At 41.6% G+C, this 21,317-nt stretch overlaps 1 protein-coding gene across 1 annotated transcript; it reads right to left on the bottom strand.

Annotated features, from left to right (window-relative positions):
• Positions 1-1,459: 1,459 nt before the first annotated feature.
• Positions 1,460-18,071, bottom strand: COLEC12 (collectin sub-family member 12; the record flags this gene model as incomplete). The annotated part of the gene is made up of 8 exons (XM_010157884.1): positions 1,460-1,595; positions 2,281-2,426; positions 4,153-4,262; positions 5,043-5,179; positions 5,628-6,095; positions 7,535-8,581; positions 11,130-11,228; positions 17,949-18,071. Coding segments are annotated over 8 exons (2,150 nt in total), but the record flags the coding sequence as incomplete, so codon positions are not given.
• Positions 18,072-21,317: the final 3,246 nt, after the last annotated feature.

Below are 21,317 nucleotides of genomic sequence, written 5' to 3'. Positions count from 1 at the left end.
GCAATGGTAAAACAACTCTCCTTCCCAAGAAGCCAAAACAATTCCCTTCATGGTATGGCGTATGGCTGTGCAAAGAGTATAAAAACTAGGAACAGAAACCAGGGTTTATGCTAATGAAATTTAAGTGGTCGCTAATTTTTTAAATTCCTAATAAGCAACACTGCTGCCTTGATGCTGGCTCATGGGAGCATGGAAGAAACTGGCTGGGTGATGATATCATCTCATTAGCCACAGTGCTTTCTGTTTTGCAACATATTTTATTTCCTGGTTTGCATGGGAGAGAAGTACTGGTCCAAGAAAACAGGGAGATTGATTTACAAAGCACTTCGGAAAAGTGCAAGCTGATTAGATTTTTCTAAGCATGGCATGTTTTTCTTCCCAAATTTTGAAATCTGTCTTGGAAATAAACATATTTCAGTGTGTGCAGCTCCTTTGTTTCTGCTTTCATCAAGTCCTTCATCTGGGCTTGACTTGCAATATGGGTAGCATCTACTGGGGTAGAATTCCTCATGAGAAAGAAGGGATGAAAACATTTTGAAATAATTCTAAAAAATTGGAGGTTTACTTCTTCAGTGTTTTCTCATGAGTAGAAGGCAGGCAGGATGGCAGGCAGGCACGAAGGCAGGAAAGCAGGCAGGCAGGAAAGAAGGAAGGTTAGGCAGGCGGAAAAGGTAGGAAGGCAGGCGGGAAGAAAGGAAGGAAGGCAAAGCTTTTATTAGCATGGTTTTTGCATAGTACCCTGATGAACCACTGGCTGTGATCAGAGCTATGGTGAGTATCTAGTCCTTAGTCAACTTAATTGTTACACACACAGACCAGACTGCATATAATAAGGAAAACGCTATCTAAAATCTGCTTCAAAAGTTATTTAACCAGAACAAATCATCTGGGAAAGTACAAATATTTCTAACTGCAAAAATATTTCTCTACAGCTGAGCTAGGCCTGACAGCAAACCTTAATGAATTATTAGTACCTTTATTGTTTTCTTTGGCCCCTGTGCACTATATTTGTAAAAAAAAGTCAGTAAAAAAGAGAACAATTGTAAAAAGCAAATATTTTGTACAAAAATACAAAGTTTTAAAAGCTCTTAAAAGTATATTCCATATTATTGATAAGAGTTGGACTATATATATATATTTATATAAAATCTATATATTCGTGTATCTGTATAATTTTCCTACATTTGGGATTTTAGCGAATGAAACATACTGTTTACACAGTTGCTTTATATGTTTTTCTATATGAGTGACCAACAGTCTTACTCAGATTGACAGAGTGTCTTTTCTCAGGAGACAGAAGTTGCTTAAGTGTGTGGTTACTGGTTGGGAAGAAAACCTGTAACAGAATTAGTCCAACAGTATTTCCTGATGCTGTGGGTTGAAAGGCCGCAAATAATCGCAGGATGCTGGAGAGGAGTTGCTGCTGAATTCCTTTATGCATTCGAACCAGTTTTCAGTGTTTGCTTTTATTTATTTTTTTTTCATTTTTGGTAGGCAATGTTGCTCTCTCCCACGATTTTCTTCTTCTTTAAGTAAATTGCCATAATCTGTAGGTATCTGTAAAGTCACAGCCTATTACACTCCAAATATTTGCCCTAGAGTATGAGAGAAAAAGAAAAAGAGAAAAAAAAATGTACAAAGCCTTTAAGATTAAATGCATTTCCAAAAAGAAAACTTAGGAAGATCAAGGTATGTTAAAAATGTAAGTGGACTCATATTCAGATCCTGTAAGTCCCAGAGGACAAATATTTGTAAACCCTGGAGTTTTCCTAAAAGAACAAATGTATGCAAGAAAAATAGGTCAAATTACATTTCTCTTTCACTCTGGACACCCAAACAGTTATACACACAAAAAGCTCGTCCAGCACTTTGGTTTAGGGGGGCATTTCTGTGGATGACATGTAATTTGGGCTCCACCTGGCATTTCCGTCTGCTTTCACTGAAATTCAGCCTTCAGGTTTGCAACAGGAGCAGCCAGGCACCGCTGGCAAAGCGATGTTTGAACAGGTTGAATGGAGGCGGTAACGACTGAGGCAGAGCCCACCATGAACACAACTACCACCTCGCTCTGCGGTGATGGAGCTGGGCTCTGGGAAGCCATGTAAACCACCTGCCCTCTGCCACTGCAGAAACGCCTGTATATGAGAAGTGCAGCAGGTGTGATTCCCCCTCTTCCTCAACAAGGCACTGCCATGGCATCTAGCCTGGATCTTCTCCCTTCTAGCTGTGGAAAACTTCCTATGAGTAGGGTGAAATAATCAAACCAAGTGCCTTGCTTACCTTTGTCCATGTCTTTTTCACAAATGAAATTGTTAACATCTTCACAGTAGAAGTCATTCCAGAGCCCAGCATAGATCAACCCAGCGCAATCTTCCCCTGGCCCGTGCCCGTGGCTCCAGTTATCAGGTTGCCCGGTTTTCCAGTTTCTTTCAACCGAAAAAGCGAGAGATGTGATTGCACAACGCAGCACACATGACAGTTTTTCACCGCAAGAAATTAACAAAAACATCATGAGATCTGTTCTGAACGGGAAACACACATTGAAACAAACAATACATGACTCTTGCTGAAAATGGAAAACAGATGTATGACAGAGAAGGGAATCTATTCGGCCTCAGGCTGCCAAAACTCAGAGACCTAAAATTAGACCATTTTATTTTAGTTTCTGAATGTACAGACACATACAGTGGGAATGCTCCATGCTCCACGTGCATTGCTCCAAGCCTGCAAAGCTTGCACACTGCGTTCCTGCCGGCAGATGGGATGGGGAAGGATGGGCTGGCTCAGGGATGCTGCCCAGGATGGCAGCAGCCCACCATCACATACTGCAAAGGCACCCAGCCCTTGGACCGCGCCAGGGCGGGCCTCACAGGAGGCACAGCAAAGCTTCGTCTATCTGGTTTATGGACCCATGTTTGGCTGGGAAGTGAATTTTTGAACTTACAAGGAATGTACAAAGTATATATACATGTATCTTCTGAGATCGTTAGCTTTGATGGTGAAACTTAACACAACATGTGAAAAGCTTGCAGCGAGTGTTCCCTCATCCTGTTTTTGTTTAACAAGTGAGAAACGCTTCCAACCTTGGGACTTAAAAGCTCTATTTTCCTGAAGAAACAGGTTGTTGAAGGGAGCTTGTGATTGCTGGCTGATATCGTCCATGCTCAGCTAAAAAACATGCCTGACTGACACAGAGCGCCTGACCAGGCACCTGGGAGGACACGCAACTTTCCAGAAGTGATGAAATACCTCAAAAATCAGTAACTGATAGCTCTGAGGTTACAACAGGGCATCTAAAACCACAGTGTAGTGGAAACCTATTGAAAGCAGTGGCTGAAGTAGGAATCAGTCACAGGGCTGCCGTAAAGAGAAAGATGAAAACAGGGAGGGAGAAAAAGGGAAAAATATTCCAGCTCATTTGAAACGCATCTGACTTTTTCCATGTTTCCCACCAAAATGAACACCAATGAGATCACAGCTAATCATCTCGTAACATCTGACTGACTGTAGCCTGTTTTCCTGGAGCACAGCATGCTCAGCTCTATAAACTCTTCAGTCCACTCCTCAGTATTAAAAATTCGGGTGGTTGCAATCTGTTCCATTTAGGACAAATTAGGTGTAGCCCTAGGATTCCTGGAGAGCTGCCAATTCAGTTCTCAGCTGGCCAAAGCTCAGACACCCTCGTTTCATGCATTTTCCTTATGTTTAATGCTTTCCACTTGGATCTGAGCTTTATCTAAAAGCTGGTCATTTTTTATCAGAACGAGCACTCTATTTATAGCCAGTTGTAATACAAATAAGGAAAACTCAAACCAAGAGAGCAAAACTGTCTGTGCTTTCCATCTCAACTTTGTAATAAAAGTCAGGAGCAAATGTTTTGGCAAGAAACAGTGTGCTGTGTAGTTATGTGACTCTTTCATTCAACATTCAGTTTTCTTCCTGGCAAGGAAAGAAAGCCATGGAGAAAGAAAGAAAGTATGGAGAAGGGAGAGAGAAAAAACCAGTTCAACAGCACCCTCAGTAACAAATTATTTCATTGGCATCTACAACCCTCTGGATTCATTGGATAATTTCTAGATGCCACTTTTAGAACTGTCAGCAAGAGCGGTAGCATCTGCCGAAAATAAACACCATTGTTTTTTATTTACGTACGTGTAAGTTGGTAAGGATCCATCCAGCCATCTCCATTCATTTTCTTTCTCTGAATCTGTGAGTCCAATCCAGAAGCTGCCTTTCCCCAAAATCTGCCTTTTTATCCATTGCTGTGAAATAAAGACCTTAGTCCATAACAGACAAACACAACCGCCTTTGGAGCCAATAAGCTACTCTGGTTTCATGAGCATCTTTGTTATCAGAATAGGACGGGACAGTGAAATGTTTCTAAGCCAAAGATATGTTTCAGGAGTTGGCCTTGCAACCCCTGGCCCACACTAGAATCCATAGCAGTGTTTGCCTGTGAGGTAGAGAGAGCTAGGCATGAAAAATTTGGTTGACATGTAGTCACAGTCAATGTCTTATAGATACAGATTGAAAAAACCTAAAGAGTGAGCAGTGGTATCTTGAAGTACCCACTGCTATGCAGTCACAAAATAATTATGTTGAGCAGTAGTAAAAGTATAGCTATATTTAGTTAGAATAAAAATATTTTTGGGTCACAGTAGTCTTAGGCTGCATGTATTAAATCAGACAATTTACAATTAAATTATATTCACCACTGCAAAACACACATTTTGGATAATATGCAAGTCATAATGGACTCCATCTTTAAAGGTTCAAAACTCCTACAATTCTCACCAGCCTTCCTGGATGCTCTGTGCCCACCACCTTCAGGGTCTGCACCAGCTCTGCTCACACTGCCCTTCTGCACACAGAGAAGCTGCTGAGCAGCCAGAAGGTGGACAAAATGCTGACTGGAGTCAATCACTGTGTCTACTTCACTATATGAATTCATGATGCTCTCAGCTTCCCACTTGCCTTGTGACTTCCATGTGTTGAATAACTTCAAATTCTCTCCTTGAAAAACAGAAAGAGAAGGTAATTACCTGTTCCTCTTTGTTGTTTATGATAACCAAGCGTGATGCCTTCTCTTCACAGAATAACTTTGCCTCTTCAAAAATTTCTCTTTCAATTGAAAAGTAGTAGCACTTTTCTGTATAATTCTTCCAATGAGGAGAACAACCTGTGACATGAATTTTTTGTGTTAATCCCAGTTACCGATAACTCAACAGGCCAGCAGCAACTTTCTGCATAGGGCCAATAATAAATGTAGGATCCCATACCCTTCTACAGCATGCTGCCACCTAAAGTACTTACATACAGTTTGGAAATTTACTTGTCAGGATCCTGAGTCTGTGAAATCAAGGCTAAGCCGTGTAGTCAAGGGTGTTATTTATTACTCATACTACTGCCACCTTTTCTTTAGCAATAAACATCAGCTTGAATCAGTTTCAGGTCATCAGAAGGAAGACCAATAGGTATGTCCTCACTTAACAGGGCTCTTTGTGATAAATCCAAGAGATTTAGTCTAAGGTAACAGGTTATTTCAACCAGTCAGTATGTGGTGAGCACCCTCTGCTAGATATATTTGTATCTCAGCAAAAGACGCGCACGGCGTGTTGCTAGCTTACCGTTAGCCTCGGGCACTGATGTAGGTTCACTTGGACCTGGCGGCCCTGGTGGGCCAGGTGGGCCCTTTGGACCAGGCATCCCAGGGACTCCAGGTAGCCCAGGTAGTCCTCGAGGTCCCGGTACTCCTGGCTCTCCCACAGTTCCTTGCAGGCCTTGAAATCCTGGTGGGCCCTGTGGCCCAGGTGGACCGTCTTTGCCTTGTGGACCTGGTGGCCCCGGGTCTCCGCTTGGTCCAGGCAGACCCGTCTTGCCAGGAGAACCTCTCTGCCCTTTGGAGCCAGGTGATCCTCTTGAACCTTTCCCTCCTTTTTCTCCTGGTGGCCCAGCTGGCCCAGGTGGGCCCTTCTCACCCGCAGGTCCTGGTGGTCCAGGCTCTCCTTTCTCTCCTTTTTGTCCTTTCAGACCAGTGGGGCCAAGGGGACCTTGAGGGCCTCTGTCACCTTTAGGTCCCCTTGGACCAGGAGGGCCTGAAACAATGTAAGCATGCAAAGTGGGGATACAGACAGAAAACACAACAAAAAGCCCATGTGGGGTCTTTGTTTAATAAATACATCCCCGACCAGCAACACTGGATATTCAGCACTGTGAAAATGGGACTAACAGCTATTTCAAGCAGTGCTTGTGAAAGTACGTCTGCTTCTCAGGCGCTATATACCATGGGTCTTTCCTCAGCCTCCATGAAATACAGGATACAGAACAAAATGAGCTGCTGCACCTTGTCCTGTGAACCGGACAGTGACACCATGGCCCAGGTGATCAACCAAGGTGCCAGGCCCTGCAAGACATAATCTGTGCTGTTGACACACGTGGTCCTGGGTCTTGGTGCTCCCGTCCCCTCGCTCTGCTATGTTCCCTTTTTCTTCTAGTCCCATCTCTCTGCTCTTAGACTACAGGACTCTTTTTCCTGCAATGACCCTGTTTGTTGCTCTGTCAATAGTGGGTTGTCAGAAAGAGGCAAAATGATGGATAGTGAGCAATAGGCCAACTATGGGAAAGACCAGAAGTACTGGTTGCTCACTGGCTGGTTGTAACAGGAAAGAGAACAATATCTAGGACAGGAAATGCCAATATTGTGACTGAAATAAACAATAAAATAATTTTGGATTTGGATTCTGATCATGGATGAGCAAATGTCTTGCCAATACCACTCCTCCTTCCGCAACCCCTCCGCCAATCTACATAATTTACTCCTGCAGAACTACATTCCTAAACTGGAGTGATTTAGGCCTGGTTGAAACGGGGAAGGTTAAGGTTACTGACATGCAATCTTGGCTCTAATTCAGCCTTGGTTTATTTGGAGCAATGGATTTATATTTGTGATTAGAGTTTTAGGCCTGACTGGTTCACATCAGGTTGGAAATATGAGTGTTCTTTTCTTTTGGGATAATACTTGGCTGGGAGAAACCTCCTAAACTTGATGCTATTTATTTCTGGAGAAAATAAAATATCCCAGGATTAAAAACTAAGCAAAGTAGGATGTTTTCTGGCAGACTAACAGCTGGCTTAAAGTGAAATAGCAACTTGTTTTTCAGTAAGGGTGGACCTTTCTGGGAATAGTCCAACATATATTTTTTAGCCATTTCCTCCTTAGCAGAGATTGGTTTCTAGAGGTTCCACACCTTCACTAGCTTATTTTAGAAACTAAATCAAAAGCAGATCCAGTCAGTCAGTCACTCAGAATAAAATTTTGCTAAGTCAGAACCTTCTTTCATAACATCCCCATTCTAGGTATGTAGAGAAGGCACAGGAAAATCGGTAAGGAATATTCAAGCTACATTTACATTTTCAAAGTTTAGGATTACATAATGGAAAATTCTGTACCAGCGTGTACTAACTTCCATGAAGAAGTAATGCAAGCAGGAATTGAGCAAAGACTATTACAGGCATCATTAGGGAAGCTGCATACCTTGTAGGATAGTGAAGTTCTTGATAAGCTGGCCATGTTTGGAATCTACCAGCTTCATTTCTTCCATGATTACCGACAAATTGGCAACTTCAACATCTAACCTTGACCTCATCAAATCCTGTTGTGTCTTGAGAGATGCAGAGTCTAAGCGAATATTGGCCAGTGTGCTGTTCATAAAAATCAGCTCATCTGAATGTTTACTTAAGGTGTCTGTACATGTTGTCCTGACCTCATTGAGATTGCTGGTCAGTGTCCGTAGATGATGAGCAGTGTAGCTGATGTTGCTAATGATATTGACTATATCAGTTTCGAAGACCTGGAACCTCTCTTCTAGCTGGTTGAATTTGGCAGAAGTTCTGTTCTCATATTCTTTATGCTGTTCCTGGAGATCCTTTAGATTTTGTTCATTGGCTTGAGCAATTGTGGTGATATTCTCCATTTGCCCACTGAAGGAGCTGAGCTGATTGTTCATGTCTTCAAGTGTATCATTGTTAGCCTTTGCCAATGCCGAGTTGTTGGCGGCCAAAGTCTGTAAATTTTGTACTTTTTCCTTAAGCCAGTCAGTGTCCTTCCGGGCTTGAAGGACAACCTGCTGCAGATTTTGAAAGTCATTTTTGATTCTTAGAATAGCCAAGCTTGTATCTTCCATTGACTTCTGCAGGACACTGATAAGATTTCTTTGCTGTATTTGTGTCAGGTTTAAGTTGTTCAGGTTCATGATGACCACATTATGAGAATGCACTTGGTTTTGCAAATTTGTTTGAATGTTACTCGTGTCTTGCTGAAGATTGTTGATATAGCCAGTATATGCCTGAAGAGTCTTATTGACACTAATGATCATGAAAGAGTTACTATCTAAGGCACTTCTCATTTGGCTCTGTCTATCATCTAATACATTTCCAGACTCTTGCAGCTTCTCCAGTGTATCTTTGTTTCTGGTAGTTTTCTCCGCAATGTCATGAAGCTGCTGACGAAGAGCCAGAATGTCAGATCTGAAGCTAGACAGTTCAGTGTTGGTATTCATGGCTTTTTGTCCAGCTTGGTCATCTGTTGTACAGGAAAAAAATTGAAAGTCTTCAGGATGAGTTTTTTAAATCACAATGTAAAACAGCACAATGTATTTTAAGTACAGTCAGGTTGTCACAATGTTCTGTCAATACAACTTCTATGCTATCTTTTCCATGAAAGAGAAACCACTGAGCAAAGTTCTGATACTAGACAGAAAAAGAAATCAAAGAGGAATCAATAAAGACCTTGTGTCTTCCTGAGGAGAACAAAATGGTGATGCTATTGTCATACACAGGAAAAACTAGCACTAGAAACTGATAAGTATATGCAGTCAAGTAGTGCTGTATTTCGAATGAAAACTGAATGGTATACGGAATTCAAAATATCAAAGAGGTATCACTAAGTGTAAGTTTTGAAGTCACAACTGGATTTTGCTGCAAGCTCAGAAGTAAATTTTAGATGTTCGCATTTTCTTCCTTCTTTTCCTGGCAGGTGGAATATGTTTATTGTGATTTAGCACATATAATTCCATTTTTTAAGATCTTAGATTTAGTTCAAAAGAATTTCTAGTACCTGTTTTAAAACAATCTGGGTTAGAGACAAAAGCTTCGCAGACTACTCCAGATATGACAGGATATGACATATTTCTTGTTTTCTCCCTAATATATTACTATTGTTTTTAATGACATTTACTTTGCTGTTATTCTTTCTTCATGTTCTGAGTTTGAGGAAGGCAAAACCTTTAATCTTTGAGGAACATCTCTGCTCTTGCTTACACAGTTGCCCTACAGAATACTTCTGGAAGCTTGTCTCAGTATGACTGAGCTTTTGGGGCTGCACAGCTCATTAGCCAGGACATAGAAACCAAGGAAATAAATAAGCATTCGAACACTCACTTTTAAGGATGATGGCCTTTCTTGACCTCAATCACTTCCCTCTCCTACATGCAGCCCATATATTTTTGTCCTCATCCAAGGGTAGCTACATTTATGAATTACGCAGTCTGAGGTCCATCATTTCAGAGGACTCCAAGGGAAGGCAGGATGTTTTTCATAAAATAAAGTGAACACAGCAGCTGTGTATGGAGCTTTATTCTGGTGTGTTTGAATGAGTCATGATGGGGCTTGTGAGCCAAATGGTGGCTTGTGACACTTCAGTCTGAAGTGTTTACCGACTCTTCCATGGATGGACATCCTCTCAAGCACAGTTCCTCTCCCTGCCACTTGTTTTACCCAGGATCTTCTCAGCTCTGACTGTTACATTTACCTCTCCGTTATAGCTCTAATTTTGTGTTCCTCGCACAGCTCTGACAACTGCCAGGTCCACATACCTCTAATCCTTGAAGACCTGTCTTTCATTCACTACATGTTGTTATCCCTCTGGCCCTACAGCAGTTCTCTTTCCTTTATGCCTCCCACACACGTTGCCCCATAACTTTTTTAACTTCCTCTATGGCAAGTCCACTGAAATGGAAACTGATGGTTGTGAGCATCTCACTGGCAATCCAACCAGTCATATGTAAAAATGTGTGGGCATGAATGAATCAAAGCTGCACCACGTTGTGAAAATGTAATCAATGTAATATAATAACCCAAATATAACCCAAAAGGTTGCATGTGCATTGAGGCATAACAGTTACTTCTGTATGTGTATCAGCAAAAGTACATGCCACTGAATTATCCCATGTGTCTGAATGAAATGCAATGGGCAGATACTTCAGAATGGAGCTATTTTTTTGAGGGGAAAAAGTTGTAAACATTTATGATCAAGCTGTAAGCAATTAATTTTTCCTAGAAATACATGTCTCAATATATGGCTTGTATAATACTTATTTGAAGAAGCACATGGATGTATGTGTATATTAATATTTATATAAAAACTAATTATATAAACAAAAAAGTCTACGTATATATAAATTGATAATAAACAGCTCTACTTCCTTTCCAGACAAGAAAGAAAGGTAGGAATGTACACTTGGTGAGCGAATCCATACCCATGATCTTTTCTCATCTTCCTGCAAATTGAGAATTGTGATAGCACTTGGGAGACCTGAACTCATAACAACTTTGTGTCCTGTATTCCCTGAGATGATTAAAAAACATTTCATGGAGGTAATCAACTTGCCTCAGACGTAACAGTTTTGAACAGCTGATTATTTGTGCACCCCTTAAAATGGCCTTCAGTTTTGAATCTTAATCGCTAAAACAGAATCAAGATGACTGGGTGACAGATTTTAACTTTATGTAGAAAGCCGTGTTCTCCGGAACAGCTTCTGCTTTGTTTTACATCTCTGCCTCAGAGAAGACTCTCTCCTGAGGACAACCTTTAAGTGCCTGTTTGTTTTAGCGTAAACGATTTCAAAGTGGCTTCAGTGGGAACCGTAAATATTGAAGAATACTTAAAATGCTGTCCTAAGTAGAGCTGATCTTAACTATTTTAAGTGCTTTCCCAAGTACTCGAGAAATTGGAATAGAAGTGTTGTATCTTGTCACAGCCAGAGGTTTTTCAGACAAATTTCCTGTTGCTATCTGCCAGGAGAACACCACAAAGCCATAGCACAACAGGCCTTTGCTCGTGTGTTGATTACCTAATTTCTTCAGACCACTCTCCACCTCTGTGAGCTTTTCTGTATATCTTCTGTGGGACGTTTCCAGGCCACCGGTCACATTGTCCATTTTTTCTACAACTATGGGAAAAAGAAGAGTATGTTATAGAAAGAAGAAAAGTGAAATTATGAAAAGCCTAGTAAACAAAAAAGCAAACCAAAAAACATCACTACCATCAAACAACAACAAAAAATCACCAAAAAACCCTGCCTTGCTTGCCACTATTCTGCTGTTGCTTTGTGAGATGTCAGAAGGATGAGCTCCTGTCAGCTGGTGGGACCCAACATTCTTTCAGTTCTTCACTCTGCCAACAGTCCACAAACATTTCTTTGCTCATGAGCAATCTCTTCCCTGACTGAGGAAATCCTTTTCTTTTAACAGCATTTCCATGCTCCGAGCACAGTGCTGTGCGGCAAAGGCAGACTGACCGCTAAAGGCTCGGACGCATGAGAGGAGACCTCCTTTTATTTTGCTAGGAGCCATTTCTCCTTAAAAAGAATACTTTTTCCCGTGCCTTTTAATCATTAAAAATTGCTACTTGAATAGCAAGCTTTGGACTGTGATAGAAATTTGAAGATGAAATTACTAAATGTTTTGGGGATCAACATTTAAACATCTTGATAATGGTACAGATTGCTCAAAACAGTCTTGAAACCATTCCGCCTCATCAAGATTGAAAGGATGGTCATGCAGCAAGTGCAGATTTATAGCTGATTTGCTCTTTATTTTGTAATGTCTGAGTCATTTTCTTGTCACCGAGACAATCTGATTATTTGATGGAGTTAATATGGAAATAGAAAAAGCAAAGCAACAAATAAAGAGCACAGGATGGCTTCCAGTGGCAAAAATGTGAAATGCTTGCACGGTTACAGGCAGCATTCAGCTTCCACACCAAACCTTGTCCAATAGGTTTTGCATTCATACCACAACCAGGGGCAGGAATTTCTTCTTGTCATGAGATTATTTAGCCCTTTTGCTACACTGGGAGCAGAATGGATCTGCACCAACCCTGGGAGAGGCTACACGAGTTACTGTGCCAGCCCCCAGTTTCAAACAGAAGAAATGTGCTTCCCATGTCTTGAGACAGTGAAGCCAATTCTGTAAACCTGTGTGGGGCAGGGGGTACTCCTAACTCTTTCTGTCTGTGAGATAATCTGCAGCTAGCTAGGAAATCGCCTCATAGAAGTTGCTATGTAAAGATTTGGGTTTTTTACTAGAAGTGGAAATTTAGGGGATCTTTTGCTGCTCATGAGCAACCACAAGAATCCCAGAACTTTAAAGTGTAGTCCACCAAGCGTTCCCTCTTTATTAACATTTGCCCTTATTTGTCTGACTCTGGGTAGCAGGTACAGAGCAGGCTTTTATTGCTTCCCCAAAACCAACAGGAGAAATAGCAGACCAAGCTTATCTCTGGTGTAACTGCACTGAGGTGAATGGAGTTACAACAGAGAACAAGTCTCAAGGTTTTCAGAGGGACCAGATGCCCTTTGGTGAACTGCCTGCCTGCTCCCTTCCATGCTGCTAACAAGCCAGTAAACCAGACTCTGCTGTGTGTGCAGAGTCAGAGCGTGGCTTTCTGTATTTGAGATGATGGCAGATTGCTTGCTAAACACCAGACCCAGGCTGCAATAATGGTGCTTTTTTTTTTTTTTTCAGGGTGACCACTGCTCAATACCTTTTGCTTTAGAAAGCATTTTTCCTCGCAACATAGCACTAATTTTTCACTGGTTCTTCTGCCCATTAACATTACCTGTCAAAATGCTGTATGCCATTTTTCCTAAATGAAGCTGGAGTTGATTCTCTGTTGGTCCCACCCAGCTGACCTCCAGGCTGGACCCCAGATCAGAAAGGACACTTCACTGATGCATGTGTACACCTATGCATCACATGCATTGAGCGTGGGGACCACACTTGGCTTTTCCTTCTGGGTAGCTCTAGGCAGCTCCTTGTTCAGTCTGTGGTGTTCCACTTTTTTTACGGATAGTCACTGTGACGGACATGCCTCAGTCTGGGCATTTAGGGAGGACCTCATGAAAGTATCTGGATTTAAAAAGCAGGCCTACTCCAACTGTTTCTGTTGGACCTGTGCCTTGACTAGCAATGTCACATCACCTATGGGTCTTGTTAATTCAGATTTAGTGTAAAATTCACCTGTTTTCTCCAGTTATGCAATACACTTGGAGTTGGCAAATAAATGTATATTATCAATGATGAATGGAAAATGTAGTTTCTTCCTTTTGTTGTTCAAATCAATGCCAGTTTGTATTTCAGATCTGAAGTTTGTAAAACTGAGGTTTTATACTGACCTATAACAACAAGAATGTTTTTGTGGCTGAATGAAATCTAACACTGGAAACTCGGGTTAAAATATTCCCCTGAAGAGTCCAAAGCAAATGAAAATAGTAGAAATCCTATCAGACTGTAGTAGCCTGTACATGCAGTTAGATGAGATTGGATGGAATTAAAGATACAACAGTGCATGGTATTTTTCGTTGCTGAAAGTAAAAAAAAACCCATCCCATCCCACACTAAAAAGACCAGAGCTGGTCTGTAGCTATGGACATGCTTTTTGTGAAACATGCAACAGTTTGTTGAAGCAGGACTGTAGTCGGAAGCCTTACTGGTATTATTGACAATTGACCATCATATGTGGGGAAGACCATGCGTGCACTGTGTCTGAAAGTTCACTAATGAGCACTGTTAAGAAGTCTTTCAGTCCACAGCAGCTCGTCTCCTACAGAAAGTAATAGTTTTTGATTCCAGTGTGTAAGTGGATGACAGACAGCAGCCCTGGATCGGGAGGGCTGACAGGACACTTCTGGAAGACGCTGGTTTAGAGAGGCTGGACAGAGAAGGCTGCTTTCAAATACACAAGGTATTGATTTTTGGCTATTTGACACTAAACTGGTGATGACTTACCCAGATTAACTGATGTGAAGTGCAGAATTAGCTATATCAGGAAAACCATTTCCTTTATTTTAATTCTGTTTCCTCTCAGAGAGCAAGTCAGTCCTGTCATGTGAATTGTAGAGGAGTACAAGAAACAGTAGCGGTGAACTGCAGGGTTAGCTCAAGGATCCCCAGTGATGCAGACTAAGCTGAATTTTTGAAGTCGGCCTATGCCTTAAGCTTGCTTTTGGATAGCTTCACCTCAGTTCTCAGCTTGGTCAGATCTCTCTACCTCGTTGTCTCACTTTCTGACAAGGTCACTGTGGAAAATGTGGTAAAACCCCTCCAAATGAAGCCAAAGGTCAGGTAATTGCTGGCCAGTACCTTGAGAACTGCCTGCATCTGAGCCACTATTTCAGAAGCAGAGGTGAGCACATCTCACCAGGGTGTGTTGGCCCTAGGTAATGGCAGACAAACTCTGGCTGGGAAATAGATAAAAGAATTAGATGAAAGTCACAGTGGGCTTTAGTGAAGAAACTTAAAAACAAGGACTGACCAGAGAATGAGAACTACCAGAAGTTCAAGCTGAGAGCATGCTAGCTTCCCACCCTGGAGTGAGTCACAGGAAGATCATTCACCTTCAATAGGCTAATTCAATACTGGCTGATGCCAGAAAAATTGTAACTTTGTATTTTGCATTTAATTTAAGAAAGTATGCATAAAAATTTACAGATTACTTCATTAATGTTTTTAACAATAATTTAATATGTTTTCTCAAAGCAAATTAATAGTAAACTCAGCTTGTTATTCCTTCATGACCTTGATGTTTAATTTGTGTTTTGGTTTCAGGTTACTCCAACCTACTATGTAATTTTTACCACCAGTTTGGATGTTTGTTCTCTGTTGACTTTGCCTCCCATTGAGTTATTTTTTTTGCCTGCTGTATTTAATCCACTGATTAGTAGTTTTAACGTTTTAAATCACAAAGGATATCTGAATACCACGTAGGAAATGAAAGTTTTAAAAGTAGTTTTGGGCTTTATAAACATAAGTGTGGGAGGCAAATTTAATGGCAACTTAGCTAAGAGACTGAAAGAATCCCTGATGCCAGCAGAATTCCTTCTTTCAGTGTAATATTGCAATAAAAAAGACAAGCCAAACTCTGATGCAGAGAAGAGAGTTCAAGAGCTCTACAATATTTTATTTTAAGTTTTGTGCTTCCCTTAAGGCCTAATTCCTTCCCAACGATCACAAAATATTACAATAATTCCTTTGAATATTTACCATCAGCTGGGGTTTTGCCTAACTCATGTCTTCCTTGCAAATTAGCACTTAGGCACTGTGGAGACGAAGCTCTTCAGCTGCAGGTACGAAGGGTGAAATTAAAGCCTGACATAAGACCAAATGCTGCTTGGCATTACAGAAGGGATACCTGGGGCTAAACAGGACTTTTCTCCAGCGTATGCTCTTGGCATCAAGTGGAGCAGTCACCAAGCCAGTGAGCGGTGGAGCAGTGATCACCAAGATGTCTTAAGGTCTGTGAGTAAGATGTGCGTTATCCACTTTCCTATAACCTTTTTCCCATTTTTTTGTGGGAGAGGAAATTCTTTTGCTCTTGCCCTGGATAAATGTGGCTTGGTACTGCTATGACAGAAAGGCACCAATGACTACTCAGTACAAGAAGGAGGTTTAGAAATGTGTGTAGCAAAGATGGGGCCTCAAGGTGAGAGCAAAGCCTGGGGAAGACAGTGCTAGAGGCCCCTGTGGAGAAAGAAGCTTGCAAAGTATCGACTGAAACGAGGAAGAGAAACACCGTCTCACAAAGAGATCTTTTGGACAGTTTCCTTATTGATATCATTTCCTAAACACATAAATAAGCATTTGCCAAAACAAGATATAGAGCGATGATCCCTCAAACTTGATATGCTGTTTTGGATGCCAAGTGAGGTATAAGTCTTCTGCTGAGTCCCAGAACTGATGGCCTTGCATAAAATTCTCTTGAAGAAAATTCTGTGAAATCCCAGGCATTTAGTGGCTGGGTTCTAACCTGGAAGGATCCCATCCTCATCTGCTGTAAGTGGATCTCTGTGGATTTACATCTGCAAAAGGCCTAAGTCTGTCCTTCCCTACTCCATATAACTAAACGATCTTATCTTTGTAGATGAAGAACAAATTTTTGAATCCTGAAAAGGTTTTTCCCCCTCAGAATCCAACTTCCAGAGAACAGTTATGCATTATTCAGGAGAATTTCTGTGGCCAGCAGGTCAAGGGAAGGGAGTATCTGCCTCTACTCTGCTCTTGTAAGACCCCACCTGGAGTTCTGCATCCAGCTCTGGGGATCCCAACATGAGAAGGCTATCGACTGGTTGGAGTGAGTCCAGAGGAGGCCACAAAGATGCTCAGAGGGCTGGAGCACCTCTGCTATGGGGACAGGCTGAGAGAGTTGGGCTTGTTCAGCCTGGAGAAGAGAAGGCTCCAGGGAGACCTTATAGCATCTTCCAGTACCTGAAGGGGCCTACAAAGAAGCTGGGGGGGACTTTTTACAAGGGTCTGTAGTGACAGGACAAGGGGTAATGGGTTTAAATTGAAAGTGCGGAGGTTTAGATTGGATATCAGGAAGAAGTTCTTCACGGAGAGGGGGGTGAGGCACTGGAACAGGTTGCCCAGAGAAGCTGTGGATGCCCCATCCCTGGAAGTGTTCAAGGCCAGGCTGGATGAGGCTTTGAGCAACCTGGTCTAGTGGAAGGGGTCCCTGCCCATGGCAGGGGGGTTGGAACTGGATGGTCTTTAAGGTCCCTTCCAACCCAAACCATTCTGTGATTCTATGATTTATATATGTACTGCATTTGTTTACATTTGATTTTAATTTGCCCCATTCTGTCTGCTTTATCATGAAAAAGGAATACCTACGTGACTTTTTCTGTCTAAAATCTTCCATCTAAACCAAGCAGTTTTAATTTTCTTCCCACTCAAAACTGTACCAAATCCTCTTAAATAAGTATTTATCCCTTTCTATTTCTACAATTTCCTTTTCTTTGGCTGGCAAAGGACCAGAGGTGATGTCAGCTCTGCTACGAGCACAGCTGTTGGCAGCACAGGATGCACTGCATGCTAATCACATGAATATTTACCCAGCTTCTTGGAGGGGTTTCGAAGCTGCTCTCAGAGCCATACTCAAGCAGCTAGTTTAAAGCTAGCTTGGTTTTCTCTGCTACATGCTGCAATGTCATGCTATAATACTCACAGTGATGTATTCACTCCCTTTTTCTTATGAGAACCTCATGTCTCATTTATTTAACTTATTATAGCTGTGACTGCACAACAAGCAGATGTTTTGTAGGAATGCCTAAGTGGCTACAGTTAATTAGTACTGAGGTTGTATGGGAATTTTAGGCTGTGCTTTCCAGTGTGCCTTACCAACGACTTGCACAAATAAAATTTTCTCCCTTTCTGGGTTACCCAACTACCGGAATCTTTGAAATTACTGTCAAAAGCATCTAAGTGTCTTTATTAATCAAAATAACTGTAGATAACTCAATGCATTTCCACCTCCTGGTTCAATCTTCAGAGATTTCAAAGTAATATTGATCCTACACTTTGTTCCTGTGATAATGATTATATTAGTAAGACTATTCCTAGCCCTCACGTTAAGAAGAACATTTATTCTGGAAAGGTGTGATGTACGTAAAAGAGCTCAGTGAAATCAAGGTATAGCACATGTTACAGAACTTTAAGTCTTCCAGTTAGTACTCCATGGTGGCGGAAGAAAGATTATGTGTATACAACAAACAATATTACCAAGATATCGATATTTAAGGTGAAAATGTGATGAATTGTCTGTCTGTCCAATATGTGGAAATACGCTTGGATGGTTGGCTGAAAGTGATATGTTGTGCTTGATGCATACGTACCTTTGTATCCCAGAATGGCTACTGTGATTGTTAACAAGGCACATAAAATATATAATAAGATGATGGAAAACTTGAGTGCCCAGTTATTTTTACATTTGGTACATTGCGTCCCCTCCTGAATACCTGCAAGAGAAGATTTAAAGAATTTTAAAACAACAGCAAAGAACATATTTCGGGTTTTATCTCCTCAGCTTAGCGATACAAGCATTTTGGGATTTTTCACATGAGAAGTAGGTTTTGCTTTGGTGGGAAACCTGTGTCATTCCTGGGAGACAGCACTATTTTCCAGTTGTGCTAGAAGACTATGGTGAGTTTTGGGAGTCAAATGTTTATTAGCATCTCCTCTGTCAGGCGTCACACAGCAGCAGCTCTTTCTTGGCATTCAGTCTCCCTGCAAGGGCAACAGGAGACAGCAAATCCTCCAGCAGAAGGAAAATACAGAAATTGAATGGCATTGTGAGAACCTGGTAGGAGTACTGCTCCCGCTTTGTAACCGTTACCACAACTAGTTACCATGTGAGCACTTTCTTTCCATAAGGAGAGATACTTTTTCTCTTATTCTAGGGGGTTTTGGAGAGAAGAGAAGAAGAAAGGGGTGCCATACCGGCAAAGCTAAGGATACGTCTATACCAACAGAAAAACTCTGGTGAAATTTCCTTTTGAATTTTCAATTTGAAATTGAAAGGTTTAAGAAAAAGAGCCTCAAGTTGATGAGAGAAAACAGGCCTTTACTATATTTGAGCTTTTTGCAGAATGGTTTGATATCTTTGAGTCTATTAGGGAAGCAATATTCCTCTTTTCTCTACGTGCTCCTTAGGAACAGCTTGAGAGTGTTGGAAGCATTGATTAAGTTACCAAGAAATTAATCAGAAACACAAATGTGTGAGAACACGAAAACTGGACCACTGTGCTGGAACGAATGGGCGGCACTTATCCCTCCTTCTGATGGGTGTTAAGCCGGCCAGGATAAATTTAGCTTTCTGTGTCTGTCAGAAAAGGCATTTCTTTGGTATTTTCCTCTATTTGTGTACTATTAGGGGACTCCCACAGGAAAGCTTTAAGCTCTAATAAATTCTATGTACCAGATTACTTAACTAATCAAAACTTGCCCTGTAGCTTTTTATGGGTAACTTATATTTCTCCTGAGGACTAACCCACAACTGATTTCACTTTTCCCAGCTCATGACCTTCAGCAGTGTTTTCTTATTTTTCTTTTTTTAAGAGAAAAGCACAGGGTACTTCCCTGGGTTCACAGAGGACGGGTGACCAACATATCAAGTTAATTCAACTGTATTTCTCTCTCAAAGAACAGCATTTTCCAATGACTTCCTTAAGCCCAGGGTACTTTCAGGAGGGGTTGCCATACTGGAGCAACTCAGGGATATTCACACAAACAGAGGATTTACACAAAGTCTATTTGACAAAGGCATTTTTCTCAATTCCGTCTGCATGTACATTAGCCGTGGCTAAGGCAGAAATGCACCTCTCACAGGTCAGCCCACTTTCCACATTATGCCATCACATGTTTTTTCTGTACTTTTCAGCTGTGACATCACGTTCCTTTGCCATGTGGTGATGGCAGTGTCATAGATTTGGGTTCCTTCGGGTTTAGACATAAGATCAGTTGGGAATTTGGTTCTTTTTCCAACAACAGGAACATTATGGGGAAATAAGACAAAGACCTGTAAGCATAAACCCAAGAACAGAAACTCCAGAGGGGAAAGGCTTCTCTCCTGCCTGTGCAGGTGGGAAGGAAAATAGCAGGAACGGAGGCAGGCAGTTGCATAGCCCATTCATTGGTGACTTGGACTTGGAAGGCTGATAACTCCGGCACTACAAAAAAAAGGTGAAGGGTCCATAACTCAGTAGCCAAGTTTGCTTGTGGATCCTGATGTGTGAGCGGGCTTTCTTTGTTTGGTTGACAATCTCAAGGAGTTTGCTCTGCTTGCTGAAGAGGCTGGAGGGAGAAAGTGCAGTTTTCTAAAAGTTTGCAATAGGTATTCAGAGACTGAAATTATTTCACAGTGGGAACTGGTAGTGTCTGGGACCCCATTTTGCTGCTGTTAGCTGGTACTAATGGGATCACTGAGCCCCTGTGCAGTGAATGCAAGGTTCCTCTCTCATCCAAAGGGTTTTAAATCCAGATTCTGATCCTGCAAGTCTTTGAACATCCTGCATATCGTGAAACATGAGAAGCTTGGGGCACAAAGCACATCACATTCACCTTCTAAATACACAGAGAAGAAAAAGCTTGATCCTCCCTGTTTTAATGGTAATGAAAGCAGGACCAGATCCCTAACTGGGAAGACTGATAGACTGCAGAGGTACAAAGCACAGAGAAAGTCAGAAATAAAAACAGAACCTTTGACAGCAACTGCACACAGAAAAGTTCCACTTGATTACAGTCTCGTATTAAGATTACTCGTTTTATGACATGACCTGCTTTCTGTCACCATACTCCGGCTTCCTGTGTAGTGTAATGAGCTGAAACTTCGCTGATGTCACTGGATGTATTGCAGTTCAGCATCTAGCATCATGTATGCTCCAGTGCTTCCTAAGGATCTTGTTTCACTTGTCTCAGTCCTCTCTACCGCTGGGTCAATAAAACAGCACTTTGGCTTTTCGGAACTTTTACTTTCAGAGTATTTCAAACTGACATCAGAACAGCACCCCAACAAAAGCCAGACCTTTCCATCCTTTAACAGTCCAGCCCTGTTGGTATCAATAACGTAAACACAGTGTACTAAAGTGATCATACAGGCAGGAGAGATTCCATTAACTAAGCTGGGCTGGAAATGTGCGCTGCATTGCCTGCTGGTGCTTTTTGCCTGTCAGTTTAAAACTGCATCTGACTGCCATCGGACCCCCGATACTCTCATCTAATGTGCCCCAGGTCCAGGACTGGAGTAAAAAGCCAGGGAGCTTTAACATGTTCTTTTGTTTTCCTTTGCCTAGAGATGGACACAGTAAAGTCTTTCAGAGCTATTAAATTTACTCTTCAGTGAAAATACATAGTTCCTAACTCTGCTGTTAGCAACAGCTGACTTTCCAGTTTGCTAAACATATAAAAATTACTAAAGAAAGAGGTACCTTGAAGAAAAGTTTGGGAAGACTCATTCTGACGATTTTCTGCGCAGTTAAATAATCCAGGCTATGAGGAAAGGTAAAAGCCAGGAATGCACCCCTCTGCACAGGGATGAATTATACTGTAATCTGGGCTCCACAACCTCCCCGAGCATGGCGCCTGGCTTCAATCTGCCCTGTTGCTCTTCCCCACTACCCTATTTAAGGACCAAGCCCAAATAAACTTGTTCTGTTACAGAAGATGCATTTAGTCCGTGCCGTGAGGACCCTGTTGTTATGGAAAGG

This window comes from Eurypyga helias, unplaced genomic scaffold (assembly GCF_000690775.1).
Source record: "Eurypyga helias isolate BGI_N326 unplaced genomic scaffold, ASM69077v1 scaffold7028, whole genome shotgun sequence".
NCBI classification, from domain to species: domain Eukaryota; kingdom Metazoa; phylum Chordata; class Aves; order Eurypygiformes; family Eurypygidae; genus Eurypyga; species Eurypyga helias.
This window is presented reverse-complemented; position numbering and strand designations above follow the sequence as displayed.